The following is a 22043-nucleotide window of genomic DNA, read 5'->3' as shown; positions in this document are numbered from 1 at the left end:
ATCACCAATGCATCCACTATTTCTAGGGCCACTTCCTTAATTCTGGGATGCATACTATCAGGCCCCAGGAATTTATCGGCCTTTAATCCCATCAATTTCCCTAACACAATTTCCCGCCTAATAAGGATTTCCTTCAGTTTCTCCTCCTCACTATACCCTCGATCCCCTAGTATTTCCGGAAGGTTATTTGTGTCTTCCTTCGTGAAGACAGAACCAAAGTATTTGTTCAGCTGGTCTGCCATTTCTTTGTTTCCCATTATAAATTCACCTGAATCTGACTGACATGGACTGCTCCTAGTGGTGAGCAATGAAAGGAAATGGCTGTTTGCATGTAAAACGCTCCCAGATCAGACCACGCCTTTCTTTCAATAAAAGCCCACCCACCTCTGATCTGGGATTCCCCCCTGACTCCCAACCCAAGCTGTCTGATTTCCAATCTTTCTCTACTCCTACTCCAGACAGTGTGAACAGAACCTTCCTGCTCTCCTTATAGTGTCATTAATGCTGTAACCATTTAGTGCCAAAATGTGATGTAAGCATGTGGAATATTGCTTCATTTCCTGACTTTCCTCTGCTGAAGGTGCTGGCTCATGATGGGTTACAGTTCCATGGGCACCAGTTGCCTTCCAGTACCTTATCCGAAGTGGCCATGCAACCTGAGAGAGCTTTGGCAGTGAGCGTTGACAAGTTATTCGACCCGGGAGGGTAATACAGCCAACCCCAATGCTCCGCCAAAGCCCACACAGCTGGAGGGCGATCGGGAGATCTTGTGTTTCTTGGCCTTTATTGCAAAGGGGATGGAGTATAAAAGCAGGGAAGTCTTGCTACAGTTATACAGGGTATTGGTGAGGCCAAACCCGGAATACTGTGTGCAGTTTTGGTTTCCATATTTACGAAAGGATATGCTTGCTTTGGAGGCAGTTCAGAGAAGGTTCACTAGGTTGATTCCAGAGATGAGGGGGTTGACTTATGAGGAGGTTGGGCCTCGCCTCATTGGAATTCAGAAGAATGAGAGGTGATCTTATTGAAACGTGTAAGATTATGAGGGGTTTGACCAGGTGGATGCAGAGAGGATGTTTCCACTGATAGGGAAGACTGGAACTAGAGGGCATAATCTTAGAATAAGGGGCCGCCCATTTAAAACTGAGATGAGGAGGAATTTCTTCTCAGAGGGTTGTAAATCTGTGGAATTCGCTGCCTCATCGAACAAATTTAAGACAGAGATAGACAGTTTCTTAACCGATAAGGCAGTAAAGGGTTATGGGGAGCGGGCAGGGAAGTGGACCTGAGTCCATGATCGGATCAGTCATGATCGTTTTAAATGGCGGAGCAGGCTCGAGGGGCCGTATGGCCTACTCCTGCTCCTATTTCTTATGTTGTTATGTTTTTATGTTCTTGTCCGTGGGTGCTGGAGTGAATGCTCTTGCCACTTCTGCTACCTTAGCTCATGGTTGCTGACAATAGACTGACAATCAAACCTGCGACTTGCTTGGTCAGGTATGTCTGAGTCACACTGAATGGTGCATCAGCCAACAGAGCGGTCAATCAGAGCAAGTTACTTTGTTTAACTCACCCTTAAAGCCCTCCGAGCTGGCTCTGCCTTTGTTGAAGGCCTGCTTCTGCTGCAGTTCCTTTTACATTAGTAGTTCCAGTTATTAAATGCACACTGGTTGACCTCCCGTGGCATAGCTCATAGGCAGTCCAGGATCTAAAATGTTGTTTCTGATATTGCCTGCAATCCCAATGCAGCCTAAATGCAACAACCACCCAGCTAATTTTCAGAAGTATATCATGTGGTTAACTTCCGGTATAAAATCACATGTTTGAAAGGTATAGACCTCACAATATATTACAAGACTTTACGAACCACATTACAAAACTTACTTAAAATGAAAGCAACTTTGTTCTTCCAAAATCTCTTGCTCCCAGTTATTTTCATTGTAAATAAAATGTTTTGTCAATATTTGTTTAAAATGCAAGTACTTATATTTTATTCATCCCTCACCCCTCACCAAAACCGCCCTCCTTTTTCCCCATTATTTACATCATAAAATATTTTGTCTTCCTTTTACTTCCCACGCTAGATTTGTGTTCCTTGTTAAAGCTGCCATTGATATAGCACTGTCGAGGGGCGTTTTTGCTACACTAGCCAAGCCCTGAAGAGTTAGTCATCTACGATGGTTCAGGACTGACTGACTACCACGGTGTCCTAGGTCAGCATCCAAGCACCTCGTCGACATCTGACACTGTCCCTGCTGCAAACATCAGGAAATCTGCCGTCCTTACCCAGTCAGGCCTCTGTGTGACTCTAGACCCACAGCAATGTGGTTGACTCTTAATTGCCCTCTGAAATGGTCTAGCAAGTCACTCAGTTGTATAAGGCTCACCACCACCTTCTCAGGGGCAATTAGGGATGGGCAATAAATGCCAGCCTTGCCAACAACTCCCATGTCACATGGAACGAATAAATTTAAAAAACAACAATGTAAACTTCACCCAGACAACACCATCAGCTCTTTAAACTGTGCAAAATAGCTGGAAATAGTCTATCTTTTTTGCTTTTTCTGCCACTTTTGTCTTGTAATTGGTTATAAGTTTTCAACAACAGCAATTTGCATTTATATAGTGCCTTTAACATAGTAAAATGTCCCAAGCAACTTCACTGGAGCTTTATGAAACAAAATTTGACATGGAGCCACGTAAGGAGATAGCAGGACAGGCCTTGGTCAAAGAGGTAGGTTTTAAGGAGCGTCTTAAAGGAGACGCTCCTAAAGGAGACGCTCCTTAAGAGGGAATTCCAGAGTTTAGGGCTGAGGCAGCTGAAAGCACAGCGCTAATGGTGGAGTGATTAAAATCGGGGATGCTCGAGGCCAGGATTGGAGGAGCGCAGAGATCTGAGGGTTCTTGGGCTAAAGGTGGTTACAGAGATAGGGAGGGATTTGAATGCAAGGGTGACAATTTTTTAATTGAAGCGTTGCCAAACAAGGAGTCAATTTAGGTCAGTGAGCACAGGGATGATGGGTGAATGGGACTTGGATACAGCAGCAGAGTTTTGGATGAGCTCACCTTTATGGAGGGTGGAAGATGGGATGCCGGCCGGCCAGGAGAACTTTGGAACAAAGGCATGGATGAGATGCCTGAGTAATGTAGTTCCACAGGGGAAGGCTGAAAACTACAACCTCCATGATGCATATATCTATCCAGCTGTCTGTCTGTCTCTTTTATGTGTCTCCCTGTCTTTGTCTTTTGAGTCTCCCTCATTCTCTCTTGCATGCACACCCATCCCTCTCTGCCTGGTTTTCCTGTGATGTGGGTTATTTTCATACTTGTCTGTTCCTTTGGAGTGAAAGCAGCTCCCTTGAAATCTTTCTGTCTCAACAACAACCACTTGCATTTATATAGTGCCTTTAACGTAATAAAACATCCCAAGGCGCTTCTAGGAGCATTAGCAAACAACATTTGACACAACAGAACTTGTCCACAGCTGCTGGCAATTCCAGTGTCAGAGCCCAGCAGAGATTTCAAACTCCAGCCCCAGATTTCAGACAGAAAGCCAAGCCTGTGGGGGAGAGGCTAACTTCTCAGAGTTGGGGGAATGTGATGCGTGTGGTATATCTAGCTGTGTACATTAACCTGTGTGAAGAGAAAATGACAGAAGTGATTTCAATAATTTGTTTGGTTTTGGGTTTTGACTTGTTGACATTGAGCGACACAGATATTCGGTAACGTTTTGAGCCAATTACTAATTATTGCCCTACAGGCTTTGAAAGGCGTTATGGTACAGACCTGTGTTAGACCCCAAACTGTTAATTATATAGATTCTTTAGTTTTGGGCGAAGGTATAATCCTGTTTTGTGTCCCCCCCTTTTTTTTTGTTTGTTCTCTATCTCTCCATTTAGTTATTTTTTTAAACTGTTTTAGCTGCAAGTAAACGTTGGAATTGCTGGGATCAGTCTATGTCTATATAGCCCCACCCTGTGTAATATGCCTTCTCAGTCAGATTCTTCAGTACTAGCTAAACAACATTACACATTCCCAGGGCTGTGTGCTTCTGACTCTGCAGGGTTACTGCGGTGAAAGAGCTCTGTGAATGCTTAAAACACAGACTGGGGACAAGCGTCCCCTCACTCCACAAGCGTATGGGCTCTCTGGATCAGTGAGCAAACATTCAGAGACCCTTTAGCAAGATGCAGGTGCTTGTGAATACATTTAAGTCATTATCCCTCCATCTGTCCCTCCTCGTCCTTCATGCTAGTCTCTGCCCTTGATTTTTTTTTTTTCTCTTGCCAGCAGGACTGTTAAAGAAAATCGAGTAGTGTTCGAAATTACATTAAAGCCGCATTGGAACCCTGGATAAATGTTTCTCGACGAGTATACTCGGGGCTGGCCTTCGCCACAGCCTAATGGTTAAATGCACTAAGAAGCTGTGGTATTAAACCATACAACCCTGAAGGTCCCAAGTTTGGTTCTTGGTTTGTGCTAAGTTAGCCAATCTTGGCCGGGGCCAGTCACTGTCATTTACCTTAGCGACCCTGGGCGAAAGAGTTGGGGTAAAAATTCTGTCGGGTTCCTGCTTCTGATCATTATCCAGTGAATCCTCTTGGTAAGTGTGCACACGTGGACAACACTGAGCAGGGGATTGAGCTTGGCACCTTCCAAAGTCAAATATCTCCTCTGTCCTCAATATCAAAGCCCGTATATGTAGAAAGGCTACTTGCGTGAAGTAATGGCTGGCTACCAGCGTGACTTCGAGAGAGGGGTGGGGGAGGAAACTGAGAAAATTGGTAAAGAAATACTTTTTGAATATGTTGGCCAATATTGAAATATTTCTGTTCCAGCTGGTCAGGAGGGGTTAGTAAGTCATATAGTTTTGACCAAACTATTCCAATAATTCCTCTTCATGGCAGGTCAGTTCAAGAGTAACTTGATGGTGTCGATGGAATTACTTTAGGATGGACTGAGTGGTATTAAGTGCAAATCTTTTGGTCCAGGAACAGGGCAATTGCCTTTTAAGCAAGTCCCCTTTGTTGGAATTAGCCTTTCCACCGGAATTAGCCTTTCCACCATCTACAAGGCACAAGTCAGGAGTACGATGGAATACTCTCCACTTGCCTGGATGAGTGCAGCTCCAACAATACTCGAGAAGCTCGACACCATCCAGGACAAAGCAGCTCGTTTGCCCATCCATCACCTTAAACATTCACTCCCTCCACCACTGGCATACCGTGGCTGCAGTTTGTACCATCTACAAGATGCACTACAGGAACTCGACAAAGCTTATTCGACAGCACCTCCCAAACCCACAACCTCTACTACCTAGAAGGGCAAGGGCAGCAGGTGCATGGGAACACCGTTCCCCTCCAAGTTACACACCATCCTGACTTGGAAATATATCGGCCATTCCTTCATCGTCGCTGGGTCACAATCCTAGAACTCCCTAACAGCACTGTGGGAGTACCTTCATCACACGGATTGTAGCGGTTCAAGAAGGCGGCTCACCACCACCTTCTCGAGGGCAATTAGGGATGAGCTATAGAAGCCCTCATCCCGTGAATGAAATTTTTAAAATAGCTTTATGTTAGGATTCTGCTCGATGGTTTCTCCTTTGGAACGGTAGGGATGTTCCTTAACAAAGCTCCCCGCAGAGTTTCTGCTCCTGGAGAATGTGGTTCATCACTTTGGGTATCCTTGTATTCTGGACCTAAAGATGGGGACCAGACAGCATGGAGATGACGCATCTGAGGAGAAGGCAGCAAGACAGATTAAAAAATGTGAGCTGAGCACATCGGGAGCACTGGGCGTGCGGGTGTGTGGAATGCAGGTAAGTGACCGGTTTAAAGTAATAAAATGCAGCCTGTTCACTTCGTGTTTGGTACAAGGTAAATTATTTTGTTTAGATTTGCACTGGAAGGAAACTTAACTCAGCATGGAGTTCAAACCATGAAAGAGATCAGGAATTGGCAGAAAAGCAAGAAGCAGTAGGTACTTATTAAAGGTGTCACGTCAGGTTTGGGGGGTGGTGGGGAAGGAGAAATGTAGTGTGTGGTGTTCGCACCACTGCAGCTTCTAATTTACATTAAACGACAGGTTCATCAACTCCGTGCAAACTGGTCAAATTTGCAGGCAGTCCTCAACTAAGAGGAGGGGTTGAATTTTCAGAGGCAGGTTGGAAACTGCAAGATATTAAAACAAATATATGAGTGGAATAGCAACAGAATAGTCAGCCTGGCCCTCAGTTGATCACATGCTCGCCTCTGGGTCAGATGGTTGTGGGTTCAAGTCCCACTCCAGGACCTAAGCACCTAATCTAAGGCTGATACTCCAGTGCCATACTGAGAGATTGCTGTCTTTTGGATGAAATATTAAAACTAGGCCTTGTCTATCTGCTCGAGTGGATGTAAAATGTCCCAAGGTATTAGGAACATGAGAAGGCCATTCAGCCCTTCGAGCATGTTCCATCATTTCATGAGATCGAGGCTGGTCTGCCTTGGCTCCATAAGGTTACTGCACAAGATAAAAGTTCACGGGGTTGGGGGTAATATATTAGCATGGATAGAGGATTGGCTAACGAACAGAAACAGAGTCGGGATAAATGATTCATTCTCTGATTGGCAACCAGTAACTAGTGGGGTGCTACAGGGATCCGTACTGGGACCCCAACTATTTACAATCTACATTAACGACTTGGAAGAAGGGACTGAGTGTAACGTAGCCAAGTTTGCTGACGATACAAAGATAGGAGGAAAAGCAATGTGTGAGGAGGACACAAAAAATCTGCAAAAGGACAGAGACAGGCTAAGTGAGTGGGCAAAAATTTGTCAGGTGGAGTATAATGTTGCAAAGTGTGAGGTCATGCACTTTGGCAGAAAAAAATCAAAGAGCAAGTTATTTAAATGGAGAAAGATTGCAAAGTGCCGCAGTACAGCGGGACCTGAGGGTACTTGTGCATGAAACACAAAAGGATCTTTTGCAGGTACAGCAAGTGATCAGGAAGGCCAATGGAATCTTGGCCTTTATTGCAAAGGGGATGGAGTATAAAAGCAGGGAAGTCTTGCTACAGCTATATAAGGTATTGGTGAGGCCACACCTGGAATACTGCATGCAGTTTTGGTTTCCATATTTACAAAAGGATATACTTGCTTTGGAGGCAGTTCAGAGAAGGTTGATACCGGGGATGAGGGGGTTGACTTATGAGGAAAGGTTGAGTAGGTTGGGCTCATTGGAATTCAGAAGAATGAGAGGTAATTTTATTGAAACGTATAAGATTATGAGGGGGCTTGACAAGGTGGATGCAGAGAGGCTGTTTCCACTGATGGGGGAGACTAGAACTAGAGGGTACGATCTTAGAATAAGGGGCCTCCATTTAAAACAGAGATGAGAAGAAATTTCTTCTAAGGGTTGTGGATCTGTGGAATTCACTGCCTCAGAGAGCTGTGGAAGCTGGGACATTGAATAAATTTAAGACAGAAATAGACAGTTTCTTGAACGATAAGGGGTTATGGGGAGCGGGCGAGGAAGTGGACCTGAGTCCATGATCGGATCAGCCATGATCTTATTGAATGGCGGAGCAGGCTCGAGGGGCCATATGGCCGCCTCCTGTTCCTATTTCTTATGTTCTTCTACCTTTTTTTTGTCTGGCAAAAATCTGTTGATCTCAGATTTACAATTATTGAGCTAACATCTATTGCTTTTTGGTGGGTTGGGATTTCTACCATCCTTTATGTAAAGATGTGTCCCTAACGTCTGTCCTAAATGGCCTAGTTCTGATGCTACGGTAATGTCCCCTTGTCCTAGACTACCTCACCAGTGGAAAAAAGTTCCTCTGTCTACCTGTTCAATTCCTTGCAAAATCCTAAAAACCTCCATCAAACCACCCCAACCTCTCGTCGAGCTACAGTACGTGGACAATACCTGCGTCTGCGCACATAGAGGCTGAACTCCAGGACATAGTCGGCATATTTACTGAGGCATACGAAAGCATTGGCCTTACACTAAACATCAGCAAGACAAAGATCCTCCACCAGCCTGTTCTTACCTACAGCACTGACAGCACAGCACTGTCCCCCAGTCATCAAGATCCATGGCGCGGCCCTGGACAACGTGGACTACTTCCCATATCTCGGGAGCCTCCTATCAACAAGGGCAGGCATTGATGATGAGATCCAACAGTTGCTGCCTGAGAAAAAGAGTGTTTGAAGACCAGGCCCTCAGAACTGCCACCAAGCTCATGGTCTACGGGCTGTAGTAATACCTGCCCTCCTGTATGGCTCAGAACATGGACCATATACAGTGGACACCTCAAATCGCTGGAGAAATACCACCAACGATGTCTCCGCAAGATCCTACAAATCCCCTGGGAGGACAGACGCACCAACATTAGTGTCCTCGTCCAGGCCAACATCCCCAGCATTGAAGCACTGACCACACTTGATCAGCTCCGCTGGGCAGGCCACATTGTTCGCATGCTCGATACGAGACTCCCAAAGCAAGCGCTCTACTCTGAACTCCTTCACGGCAAACGAGCCAGAGATGGGCAGCGGAAACGCTACAAGGACACCCTCAAAGCCTCCCTGATAAAGTGCAACATCCCCACCGACACCTGGGAGTTCCTGGCCAAAGACCGCACTAAGTGGAGGAAACGCATCCAGGAGGACACTGAGCACCTCGAGTCTCATCGCCGAGAGCATGCAGAAATCAAGCGCAGGCAGCGGAAAGAACGTGCGGCAAACCAGTCCCACCCACCCCTTCCCCTCAACGATTGTCTGTCCCACCTGTGACAGGGACTGTGGTTCTCGTATTGGACTGTTCAATCACCTAAAGACTCATGTTAAGAGTGGAAGCAAGTCTTCCTCGATTCCGAGGGACTGCCTATGATGATAACCTTCAATATTCCAAGGAATACAAGTCTAGTTTATGTAATCTCTCAATCTAGCCCTTGAAACCCTGGTAACAGTCTGCACTGCACTCCTTCCAAAGCCAATATATTCTTTCTAAAGTGTGGTGCCTAGAACTGTGCAGAGAATGCCAGATGTGGCTAACGAACAGAAAATAGAGAGTCGGGATAAATGGTTCATTCTCGGGTTGGCAATCAGTACTCAGTGGGGTGCCGCAGGGATCAGTGCTGGGATCCCAACTATTTACAATCTATATTAACGACTTAAAGGAAGGGACCGAGTGTAACGTAGCCATGTTTGCCGACGATACAAAGATCGGAGGAAAAGCAATATGTGAGGAGGACAGAAAAAAATCTGCAAAAGGATATAGACAGGCTAAGTGAGTGGGCAAAAATATGGCAGGTGGAGTATAATGTTGCAAAGTGTGAGGTCATGCACTTTGGCAGAAAAAAAATCAAAGAGCAAGTTATTATTTAAATGGAGAAAGATTGCAAGGTGCTGCAGTTCAGCGGGACCTGGGGGTACTTGTGCATGAAACACAAAAGGTTAGTATGCAGGTACAGCAAGTGATCAGGAAGACCAATGGAACCGTGACCTTTATTGCAAAGGGGATGGCGTATAAAAGCACGGATGTCTTACTACAGCTATACAGGGTATTGGTGAGGCCACACCTGGAATACTGCATGCAGTTTTGGTTTCCATGGTTACAAAAGGATATACTTGCTTTGGAGGCAGTTCAGAGAAGGTTCACTAGGTTGATTCCAGAGATGAGGGGGTTGACTTATGAGGAAAGGCTGAGTAGGTTGGGCCTCTACTCATTGGAATTTGGAAGAATGAGAGGTGATCTTATCGAAATGCAGAGAGGATGTTTCCACTGATGGGGGAGACTAGAACTAGAGGGCATGATCTTAGAATAAGGGGCCGCCCATTTAAAACTGAAATGAGGAGAAATTTCTTTGAGGGTTGTGGAACTGTGGAATTCGCTGCCTCAGAGAGCTGTGGAAGCCGGGACATTGAATAAATTTAAGATAGAAATAGACAGTTTCTGAAAGAATAAGGGGGTTATGGGGAGCGGGCAGGGAGGTGGACCTGAGTCCATGATCAGATCGGACCTGAGTCCATGATCAGATCAGCCATGATCGTATTAAATGGCGGAGCAGGCTCGAGGGGCCGTATGGCCTACTCCTGCTCCTATTTCTTATGTATGGTTTTATGTGATCTAACCAGGGCTTTGTATAGCTGTAGCCAAACTTCCTTGCTGTTATATTCTAGCCCTCTAGTTATAAAGGCAAACATTCCATTAATTTTTTTGATTTCATTCGAAGACAAGGAGAGTTCTCTTGGTGTCTTAGCCAATGTTTATCCATCAATCAATATCATTTATAAAAAAAAACACAGTTCCCTGGTCATTTATTTCATTGCAAATTTGCTGCTTAGTTTGCCTACCTAATAACACTTCAAAAGTACTTAATTGGCTGAGAAGCGCTTTGGGACATCCTGAGGATATAAAAGATTCTATATAAATGCAAGCTCTTTATTTTTTGATGAAATTCAATCAAAGTAAAGTACTGCACAATGGAAGATAAACTGGTCAGGTGGGTAAGAAGTTGAAAGAAGTTTTAGATTTGAATCACAACAGGTCCATTCACTGCAGAACAGCAGTCAACAAAGAAATTAGAACACCGAACTATGTAACCAAAATAGTAGAACAGATGTTAGAAGTCAAACAGTACAACGTTCTGGTCAGACCACACCTTGCCCATTCTGTCCAGCTTTCGTTACCGAGTCATTCGAGTGCTGGAGTCCGATCAGAGCAGGGCCATGAGCTTTTGATCCCTAGTATCAGCGTTTTAAGATATGAGAAAAGACTGGAGAAACATGGAAAGGTGGTGACTGAGAGGTGATCTTATAGAGGAACATCAGAGAGTAAAGGAAATGTTCAATCCGGCATTGTAACTGAAGCTGAACTGTGACTGTAGGACGAGGGTCACAGGAAAGGACAAATTTGGGACATTGACTGGAGGTGCTGCTACTGGGATGCCAGGTATCTTCTGAGAGGGAACAGGAGCAGAGATCCCAGTCCTATTCGTCATGTATTCACCCCTGCTGGAAAACAGATACTGAGTGAGGGCAAGATTGAGTTCAGTCATATTGCCAAACATAGTCAATTTCGCCTAACAACATTTAAGATCACACAGTGGCCGTTCAGGGGAAGTATTGGGCAGCTGCTGGAGTTTCTGGAACTGTATCCTAGCACAAACCACAGCCTGCAGGAGAGAAGAGGCAAGGGGAGGTTTCGTTCGCAAAAGCATTTTGCTGCTGTATTTCTTTCACTGGCCTCTTAATCACATTGCAGTTCTTCACATCCAATTCTATAATGAATACTGGAATGACACAGCCAAAGGAGCGCACTCTCTCTACTGTTAATCCAGCTCCCAACTCCCTCACACTATCACTCAGTAACCTCTCCCAGCCAGCGCCGTGTTACATGGAATCATAGAATGATACAACATGAAAGAGGTCATTTGGCCCATTAAAAGAGCTGTCCAATTAGTTCCACTCCCCAGCTCTTTCCACATAGCCCTGCAAACTTTTCCCAGAAGTATTTATCAAATTCCCTTTTGAAAGTTACTATTGAGTTTGCTTCTACCACCCTTTCAAGCAGTGCATTCCAGATCATGACAACTCCCTATGTAAAAAGTGTTTTGCCCTCAGGATTGCCTTTACACTGATAATCCAGCTCCCTCGCACTGTCAGTCGGTAACCTCTACCAGTCAGCACCGTGTTCCTGCTTGTATCTCTACTGATAATCCAATTCCCTCTCATGGTCACTTAGTAACCCCTCCCCCCCAGCACCCTGTTACTGCCTGAATCTCTATTGATAATCCAACGCCCTCAAATTATTGACTGTCGTTCCTCCCAGCAGAACCCTGTATAACTAATTATCTCTACTGATGTTAATCGCACACACTGCCTCAGTACTTCCTCTCTCTCCACTTTCACTCAAATCATCAGAACTCACACGAAATAAAAAATATTCATTAGAGTGAATTATAATTCATTGCAATGGAGTTATTTTTAATGAGAAGTTATTAACAGACTCTAGGTTATGAGACTGAAGTTTATGTATAGCGCTGGAATGGTACTTGTAGGTGGGAACTCGCGTATCTCAACCCGGATACAAAGGTTGCAGTTAGGTTTAAAACGAATGCAGAGTATTTCGGGTTACCAACAGCCAATTTGGTTGACTGAATTGTTTGTCCAATAAGCCACACTGACCAGTCATGTTTTGTTTTTTTCAGGTGTATCAGTTGGACTCAGGGCATTACGTGTGCAGGAACAAGTACTATGGCCGTGGTCTTTCCATCGAAGGGTTTGGCAAAGCTCTGTATCAGTTTCTGCACAATGGCATATACCTGCGTATGGACTTGTTTGATGTTATTCTGCAGAAACTTCATAGCCTCAAGGAGGTTCTGCAGAAGCAAGATTCTTACCGCTTCTACTCCAGCTCTTTACTGATCATCTACGACGGAAAGGAGACAAAAGCAGGCCTTCGACTCAAATCCACAGAGGCGTTGAGCCCGGACAACCTGCAGGAAAGCACCAGTACCTTGCCATCTTCTTCCTCCTCCTCGATCAGCACTCAGGGCCAGCCAAAAATTGACGTGCGGATGATAGACTTTGCCCACAGTACATTCAAGGGGTTCCGGGATGACCAAACTGTGCATGACGGGCCTGACAAAGGCTACATCTTCGGACTGGAGAACCTCATTAATATCCTAGAAGAGATTCAACTCCAGAATCAGTAGCATATTCCAAACCTTTCCTATTTCTTTACCTATTACTCGGGAGGGAGAGGTCAGCACCTCTCCCTCTCAAGCACATACCTATGACTGCTTACTCTGATACTCATCGCAGCGATGACACCACAGAAAAAAAATACTGTCAACTTCTGGCAAATTGCTAGAGAAAAAAAAGTGAATTTGTTGTTCGAACTGTTTGTTATACCCCAGTGTATAAAACTGTTATATAGTCACGTGGAACAGCACTGCCTATACTGACACTAGTGCATCTTGTAACGGGAGCAATGCCATTCGCTTACTGAGGCCTGCCGTACAGTGGCAGGTGCCAACGTGGGGGTCACCTACTCGGTACCAAAGCAGCAAGCAGGCCAGGTAATTTCCCTACTGCTCCCAAAGACCGAGACTGCATGGATTGCTGTATATTTGTAAATGTTGGGACAAATTTCCTCATTTACGACCACCTGAATGTGAGTGAAGGACTCCATAATCTAACACTCAGGTTCTTTAGCTGACAGGTGTGCGGGTTTGTTTTGACTTTCACTTCTTCCCTTGAATATTATTCCCTTCAGTACCTTGCCAGGGTTAACCTCGCACTGTGCCAGCGATTTAACGCACAGAGCCTGTGGCTCGCCTGCTCCTCGGGAGGCTGCTGCGCGTTCTTCGGAAGGCGGATCAGAGTCGCGTTCCAAGAGTCGGATCACGGACCAACGCTGGGTCACTGCAAAGGACTGTGTGCTGCAAGGTTAGAGCTTCGTACGGGTGTTAAATACGAGTATCGCAAAACAAGGCTCTTCTAGCTAGCACAATCCTTCCTTGTCAACACTGGCCGAGCGAGCAGACAGACACAAGTAAGCTCAGCGCTGTCGCGGACTTCCAGTGAATGCAACCAGAAGTAGCGGAAGTGTGGAAGCCATTTCCCGTTGCTCATTCCCAGAAGGACTTGGCTTTCACCTGTTGTTCGTGCAGTTACATATATACGTCCTGCTGATTCAGTGGAGACATTTAGTAATTTGTAGGAAAGCACATTGGTACAATGCAGGTGTGTTTATAAAGACTGACCTGTACGCTGTTCCTAATATAAAGCTCTTATGTTGCCATCCTTTTGTTCAGAATATGTTGACTTTACACATCTTTGCTTACAAGTACTTGTAGTACTTAACAAGTTTCAAACTAATTCTACTGTGTAGTTTTTAAGATTGCTATTTTGTTACGTTGATCCCAAATCTTTATTTTTGTCTTTTGAAGTGTATGTTTCAGTCCAGATCATGAAGTACTGAGACCCCTGCTTTACAGAATGCCGTCCGTTCCTTAGATCTGCAGTATCCCCTTTGAGTGATTCATGTAAGAAAAGCTGAAACCTGCAGTGGTTTGCTCCAGAGTGAAGCACTGATTAGCTGAGCTGAAACCTGCAGTGGTTTGCTCCAGAGTGAAGCACTGATTAGCTGAGCTGAAGCCTGCAGTGGTTTGCTCCAGTGTGAAGCACTGATTGGCTGAGCTGGAACTTGTAACGGTTTTCTCCAGAGTGAAGCACTGATTGGCTGGCAGGTGGCCTGGAACACTGTCCATGTGGCCAAGGTTGGAAAGCGCAGTGATATTGAACCGGTGAGTCTGATTAACCAGCCTGGAGTGCAGCCTGCTCAAACTCTAGGTTTGAATTCAAACACACATGTAAGCATTTTATCATGGGGTCACAGCACACTCAGAGTCGCACAGTATTCTGTCTACTTGTGTACAAGGACATTGCTGTGATCAGCATGGTGTAGCATTTTTCCTTCACCCGGCATCAGACTTTTGTACGCCAAACTGTCGGAAGGGAAAGTGGAATGAGGTCATTGCACGCTGTTGCTTTGTGGGTTGTGGCCAGGATTTTATAGCAAGTTCCCAGGCATTTGTTCTGACCCTGCCAATTGGCTGGGTTTGTGAGGTTTTTAACCTATGCCCAGTATGATCCTGGGTTGGATGCCGTGACAGGGAGTGAATTGTACCCTTCACATCGAGTGCAAGTGATGTATAGAGCATACCCAAGATGTGCGAGAGTCTGCAGCATTGGCCGGAGAGGCCTCTAGGTAAGTTCCCAGCTAAAGAAAAAGTTCTAAACAGCTGGCAGGGAAATCTTCACCGACTCGCTTGACCCTGTGCAACCAGATGATTGGACCATACTCCTTTCCGGTGACTTCATTAACTACCAGTAGATCTCCCGTGCTGATGCTCACGGGTAGTGTGGAGCCTGAGCCATGAAGCAGAGCAGCGAGGGCCTCGTACGGTAAGCAGGAGAACATGACATTTGAGCTAATGAGTGTTTCACATCCTACTGACACTTTACCCTGTGGACATACCAGACAGCTTCGTATATTGTGCGGACACATGCCAGATACACAACTTGTAATCCTGTAGATTACTCAACAGAGAATATAAATCTGAAAACTTCCTGGCACGCCTCTCGGCCTCTCAAAGCATGAATTACAAAACCAAAATAAATCAGTGCTATTACAGTAAGATAGTAAGATGCGCAGAATAGTAACTGTGAGTATGTGCATCTGTAAACATTCCCCTTCCTCCCCGAAAAGTAGCTCTGAACCCAAAATCGGTGCATTCATCAGAGACAGGCGCAATTGGATGGATGTAAAATGTTATGTCACAGGGCTAAGTGGCTGGGGGCACAAGCAGTCTATCGCTGTGCCAATCCCGTTTCCCCAGGAACTAAGAACTTACATTCCTTGTGGAACATGCAGACACTTGGGAGCAGAGTCACTAAACTATCATTATTGCAATGCCCCAGTGGCCGACAGCCAAAAGAAAAAGGCACTGCTTCTTTCCACCTCAGCCCACGTCTTACAACAGGACAGTGGCACCTGCACTCCTCAATGAGACTCCACTGCAAGCTGGGAAAAAAAGAAAGCTTAATTCACTGCCTTCCATTGTGTAATCCATTGCATTCCTGAAACGAGGACAACGCCCAGCACTCTGGGAGAAAGGGAGGATCACCATTGCCTATTCGAGCTGGGAGCTGCAGCTCTGCGGTTAGGACTGAGCAGCAGTGTGGGGCACTGGGCCCACAGGCCACACATGCACCTAGGATCAAAGATCTGGAAATGGTTCACGGCAAATTAGAGGACATTGAAGAGAGCAGAGGTCCTTGTGGGGGGAAAGTTGTCCGGGAATTGGGGAGTTCAGTGACTTTTTTTAAATCCCAGAATGTTTTTTTTAACCTGTTTTATTTTCAGGGGTATGGGTGGGGTCCAACATTACCGCTCAAAGGAGTTTGATAAATTTCAGGCATTTAATTGGTTACTTCAGTGACAGTTGCTGGTTGCTCATTAACTGCGTCTTAGTGGAGATTTTTAATGAAACAGGACAGTATTTTATTCTAGCGCTGCAGTGCTTTTTGAATGGCTTATTAGTGAATTGGAGACTTGAGCCAGTCAGCACACTTCTCCCACTCCCATCACTAATCTCGTTCTCTGACTCCCTGATTAAAACATTCAAGCAGTGCCGTTAAGTATCTCTGCAACCCTCAATCCCGCTTCTTAACAGACTTGCTGCGAAGTGTTGCACAAACGTGCCACAAGTGAGTGTGTTTTGGAGCAATCCTGGAACCTGATGGCCCTCCGAGACACTGGCAGTGAATGAAATGTATTTAGGGGAGTCATTCAGCCCAGAATTAGTAATTAGTAACGTATGGGCTAACACTGCTTAACAATGTATTAAAAAATTAGATTGTTGTATTTTAGTTGTTTAAAGTTTTTTTTTAAATTGCCGAGCACTTCTGTTTCTGAGCCGGGCCTACCTTTTTAGGTCTTTTGTTTCTGTGGCAGTGCATTACAGAGGGGCAATCTCGCAAGTGTCCATATACATCTCGCCATACGCAACTATAGGTAACCAGAGGCTGGCCGGGCCAGACGGTGGTGAGGGAGTCCAACTCTGAACATTTTTAAAATGTCAGGTCTAAACTTACTTTTTAGTTATTCTCTGTAAAGAGAAATGTAAGTGGAAGTTTGACTTTCTAAACAAGAAGCACAGCTATTTAAAATAAAAAAAATAGGGCCAGTTAAGAGAAATGAAGAAGGAATGGCTCAAGGCCTGGTTTTGGAATCCAGGGTCTTGGAGCACTTGGTGCTCACTCATCCCCCGCAGCATGTGAATGTGGATATCCCTCAATTGTCAGGGAGCATCTGGTTCGCCCCAGGTTGTTGTAAATGGCGGAGACCTGAGGAATAATTCACCCTGAATCCAGTGCTGTCAGGCAGGATGGACCCAGGAGCTGCCCGGCTCCAGGTGACATTGTACAGACATGCAGGGAGCAGCCCATTCCAGGTATGTTGTCCTGCTTGATACAGATTGTTCAACCTTTGTGTCCTTTTCCAAATACTGCGAATGAAAAGGGAACAGAGAGGCCAACCGGCCGGCACCAGCGGAATTTCACCATAACTGCCAGCTGTCTGTTTCCAAACCAGCTAGGGGTCAAAGTTTGCCTGTCCATAACTCGAGATCTGGTCTTTCCCCACACTGCACTGCCAACTTTATTTTTCTGCAGAGTGAAATCTGCCTTTTGTGAACTTCCAGCGATATCTCGGATTTCTGTGCGGTATTCTTTCATGACTGCCCCCCATGGTGTTCCTTACTCTGGGGACTGGCAGTCAGAACACTGCTGTGATGTACTAAGAGCTGAAGGTACCTGCTCAGAAGGGATACTGCAGCTTTGATGTGGCACCCAATAATGGAAAGTGTGGGGGATGGGGGGAGTGAGATGGATGAGGCTGAACACATTTTGGTTCACCGCGGTTGCTAAAGCCATATGGGCTCCTGATAGTTGCACTAAACTATCTTGCAGAAATGTAGGGAAGTGTTCCATTTCTGCACAGACAGAAAACCCCTCAGCTGCCAAGCAGACATGGGAATTGTTTTGTTATATTACTAATTTATTCAAAGTAGTTTCAATGGTTCTTTCTTTACACTGTATTTCTGTTGTGCGATTGTATCTTCAATGGTAGCAGACTATCTCTTCAGGAATCTGTGGGCATGAGCATACTGTACCCTTGTGATCTGTGTTTGACAGTGTTACCTCCCAGTTGTCACAGTTATGTATAAAATAAATACATTTAGGAAATATAAAATTCCGCTTGATCTTTCATTGTCTGTTTTGACTTGAAGAAAGGTGACCTCTTGGGATGGTACAGGTACAGGCCAGTAAAACCTGGAAAACATCCAGGCTCGGGTTGATAAGTGGCAGATAACATTCACGCCACATAGGCGCCACGTAATGATCATCTCAAACAAAGAGAAGGCCCAGCCTTTAACAGCACCACTATCTCAGAGTCCCCCACTCAACATCTTTGGCGGGGTGGGGGGGGCAGGGGGCACTAAGAGCAGAGAGCTTTTGTACCCAGATCAGTTGTCTGGTGGCGGTCAGGTAAGCTCTCGCGCGCTGTCACTACCCTGAAATTGGTGTCACGAGTGGGGTGGAGGGTGAGAGGCCAGTTGCCTCTAGGTCCAGCAGTGCCCTCATTCTCTCATTTTTGTATCGGGGGCACAGGTCAGCTCTACTACCATCTAATAATAGCCCCACCTTGGACTCAACGAGGAACAGGGTTCTGGTATGCTCTCCTACCCTACGTCAGTGCCACCATTGTGTGCTGGCCAATTCCAATGCCACGATTATCATTTCCACTGGAGAAAGCGGCCTGCACTTTTCTCCAGCACTTGCTTGATGAGGGAGGAGGAGGAATTTTTCTCTAGCGAAAAAAGACCTTGAGCATGGGTTGTGAGGGGTGGCGGTGGGAATCCCATTGTGTCCATTCTCCCAGTTTGGGGTGGGAGAGTTTCTCAACATTTTCCTTATTTGCGCTGTTTCTCAATGAAGGAGCCAGGGAAATAAGAGAAGATTGGTTGAACAGCTGTGCAGAGATTACATGCGGGGGTCATTGCGGGGGGTGGGGGGGGGGCGGGGGCGCGAATGCGAATAGGGCGTGAACCATGATGCGGATCCAGGGGAAACATCCCGAGAGAACATCAGGAGAAAGATTGAGAGCAGTATACCATACTGCTGGGATACCCTTCCCTTGGTACGGATTAACATCTTTACGGAGTCCCTTTAGCTGCACTGGGCTCTTGCTGAGTGTGGATGTACTGTAAGGTTTCCTTCCCAGCCCCAGGAATAGATGTTAATCTCCATCTGGGAGGGAGGTCTGAAATGTCATTACAGATAAATTTACTGATGAACATTAACACCTTTTGTTCATGCATTGATGCAGACTGACAGATTCCTCCACTATGGCCTTGCTGAGCAATTGTATACTTGTCTTTCAGCCAAATGACACTGTCTGTACTGGGTTTTCCTCCAACGTTACGTGACAGGACATTTAATGTTGTAAGGGTTCTCGCTACACCACTTGTACTGGTGCATAACTGGTACTGCAGGTAAATGTCGATTAACTTTTAAGATGTAACATGATCTACTCAACAATGTGATAAAATTTGCAAAAGAAGAACAGATGTCTGAAGTGTAATGTCAAATAATCTTATAAGGATACATACTTCACATGACAGTCACATACAAAATCTATACAATAGCACAATCTAATTCTTACACACAAGAGAACAATGCTGGTAATTAAATTAAGGAAACAAGCCACCTTGATCTTTTTAAGTAAATGAAACTAGCAATTCAGCTCTTATACGGAGACATTGATTTATGACACATTCTGATTTGGACAAGCATTGAGCCATCCAAAAACCATTGGAAGACATTGGGTGTGTGTGGGAGAAGGGGATATTGCAATCCTAAGCATCCTGACCGGCACTACTTTTATCAATTCAGCCACCTTTCCCTCAGACAGCAAGTAGATGAGGCTGGGAATGTCCCTCCAGGTGCCTTCCTCATCTGCATCTACCGTAGCTGCTGAATGACAACAAAGACTAATATGCAGATCCTTCTCTCTCATCTGTTCAACATCAGAATGCAGTATGACCGGGATAAATTCCAGAAAAAGGAGCAAAGCCGCCAAGGGAAGACAAAACATAGCTCCAAGAGCTTAAAGGGGAAATGGGGCAGAACTGCTTGTGTACAAAAGGTTAGATGAGATGTGCAAAGTATTGATGGAGCAGTCTCCTATTTAAGGAAACCAAAATTGCAAACCTCTGCTGCAAGAGGAAATCATTTATATCAGATCCAGAACTATCACCACAATTCCATCGAACTAGGTTTACTTATCAGTAATGAACAGTTTTATAGCCCCTTATTAATTAAGCAATAAATTAGCATGCATATAATAAATAAAAGTACTTGAGTTGCAATAAACTGCAGATTAATGATGACCCCAGACAGATAACAGAAACAAGGAGAGCAGGTTGGATGCAAGTTGCAATCATAACACAAGAAATAGGAGCAGGAGTAGGCCATACAGCCCCTCGAGCCAAAAGGCATTCGATAAGATGCCACATAAAAGGTTACTGCACAAAATAAAAGTTCACGGGGTTGGGGGTAATATATTGGAATGGATAGAGGATTGGCTAACTAACAGAAAACAGAGAGTCGGGATAAATGGGTCATTTTCTGGTTGGCAAACAGTAACTAGTGGGGTGCCACAGGGATCGGTGCTGGGTTTTCAACGATTTACAATCTTTATTAATGACTTGGATGAAGGGACCGAGTATAATGTAGCTAAGTTTGCTTATGTTGCAAAGATGAGTGGGAAAGCAAATTGTGAGGAGGACACATGAAATCTGCAAAGGGATATAGACAGACTAAGTGAGTGAGCAAAAATTTGGCAGATGGAGTATAATGTGGGAAAATGTGAGGTTATCAACTTTGACAGAAATAATAGAAAAGCAAATTATAATTTAAATGGAGAAAAATTGCAAAGTGCTACAGTACAAAGGGTCCTAGGGGTCCTTATGCATGAAACACACAAAGTTAAGTACAGCAAGTAATCAGAAGGCACATGGAATGTTGGCCTTTATTTTAAGGGGGATGGAGTATAAAAGTAAGGAAGAACTGCTAGGGTATTGGTGAGACCACACCTGGAATACTGTGTACAGTTTTGGTCTCCGTATTTAAGGAAGGATATACTTGAATTGGAGGCAGTTCAGAGAAGGTTCACTCGGTTGATTCTGGAGATGAGATGGTTGACTTATGAGGATAGGTTGAGTAGGTTGCGCCTATACACATTGGAGATCAGAAGAACGAGAGGTGATTTTATTGAAAATTATAAGATAATGAGAGGGCTCGACAAGGTGGATGCAGAGAGGATATTTCCACTCATGGGGGAAACTAAAACCAGGGGACATAGTCTCAGAATAAGGGGTTGCCCATTTAAAACTGAGATGAGAAATTTCTTCTCAGAGGGTTGTAAATCTATGGAATTCTCTGCCCAAGAGAACTGTGCAGGCTGGGTCATTGAATATATTTACGGCGGAGATAGACAGGTTTTTGAGTGATAAGGGAGTAAAGGGTTATGGGGAGCGGGCGGGGAAGTGGAGTTGAGTCCATGATCAGATCAGCAATGATCTTATTGAATGGCGGAGCAGGCTCGAGGGGCCAAATGGCCTACTCCTGCTCCTATTTCTTAGCATCCAAATTATATTAAAACGTGAAGATTATTCCCGATTAAAGGTAGGTCTTAGTCCCTTTTGAGAGCCCTTTCTGCAGACTGGGTGGCCCATTGAATACTCTTCAATCATGTGTTCTTAAATTATTGATCCTTTAAATATTCCACCACTGATTTTGGATGCCAACTTTGGAGCTTTTGGGTAAGTGCCTTTATTCCTGAACCCTCAGTTCTAGGTCCTTTTGGAGGTGGATATCTTTCAGTTTCTGTTTGCTTCTTGAAAGCCGGGCAATTGTCCCAGGTCGAACCACCACCGACGCTTTGATTTGTGATGGAGAATCCAATCTTTTATTCCATGACATCGATCCCTGAAGATAGCAGGCCAGGTAGATAAGGTGGTTAAGAAGGCATACAGAAAGGGTCCACAGCCAGATAGGGAATGGAAGACCAGCAGGAAGAGTAGAGCAAGGAAGGTAGTGCAGGGGTCCCCTGCGGTCATCCCCCTGCAAAACAGATACACCGCTTTCGGTACTGTTGAGGGGAATGACTCATCAGGGGAGGGCAGCAGCAGCCAAGTTCATGGCACCGTGGCTGGCTCTGCTGCACAGGAGGGCAAGAAAAAGAGTGGGAGAGCGATAGTGATAGGGGATTCAATTGTGAGGGGAATAGATAGGCGTTTCTGCGGCCGCAACCGAGACTCCAGGATGGTATGTTGCCTCCCTGGTGCAAGGGTCAAGGATGTCTCGGAGCGGGTGCAGGACATTCTGAAATGGGAGGGAGAACAGCCAGTTGTCGTGGTG

General features: G+C 45.2%; 1 protein-coding gene across 1 annotated transcript in view; it reads left to right on the top strand.

The window, feature by feature from the left end:
• The window catches only part of ip6k1 (inositol hexakisphosphate kinase 1), a 60910-nt gene extending 43099 nt beyond the window's left edge, over window positions 1-17811 (top strand). Inside the window, exons 3-4 of the mRNA XM_070895869.1 lie at window positions 5646-5821; window positions 12197-17811. Coding sequence (XP_070751970.1) covers window positions 5646-5821; window positions 12197-12703 — 683 coding nt within the window. The 3' untranslated portion in view covers window positions 12704-17811. The remainder of the gene's footprint in view (window positions 1-5645; window positions 5822-12196) is intronic.
• The last annotated feature ends 4232 nt before the right edge of the window (window positions 17812-22043 follow it).

The sequence above is a fragment of the Pristiophorus japonicus genome, chromosome 12 (genome assembly GCF_044704955.1).
Source record: "Pristiophorus japonicus isolate sPriJap1 chromosome 12, sPriJap1.hap1, whole genome shotgun sequence".
Classification (NCBI taxonomy): Eukaryota; Metazoa; Chordata; class Chondrichthyes; family Pristiophoridae; genus Pristiophorus; species Pristiophorus japonicus.
This window is presented reverse-complemented; position numbering and strand designations above follow the sequence as displayed.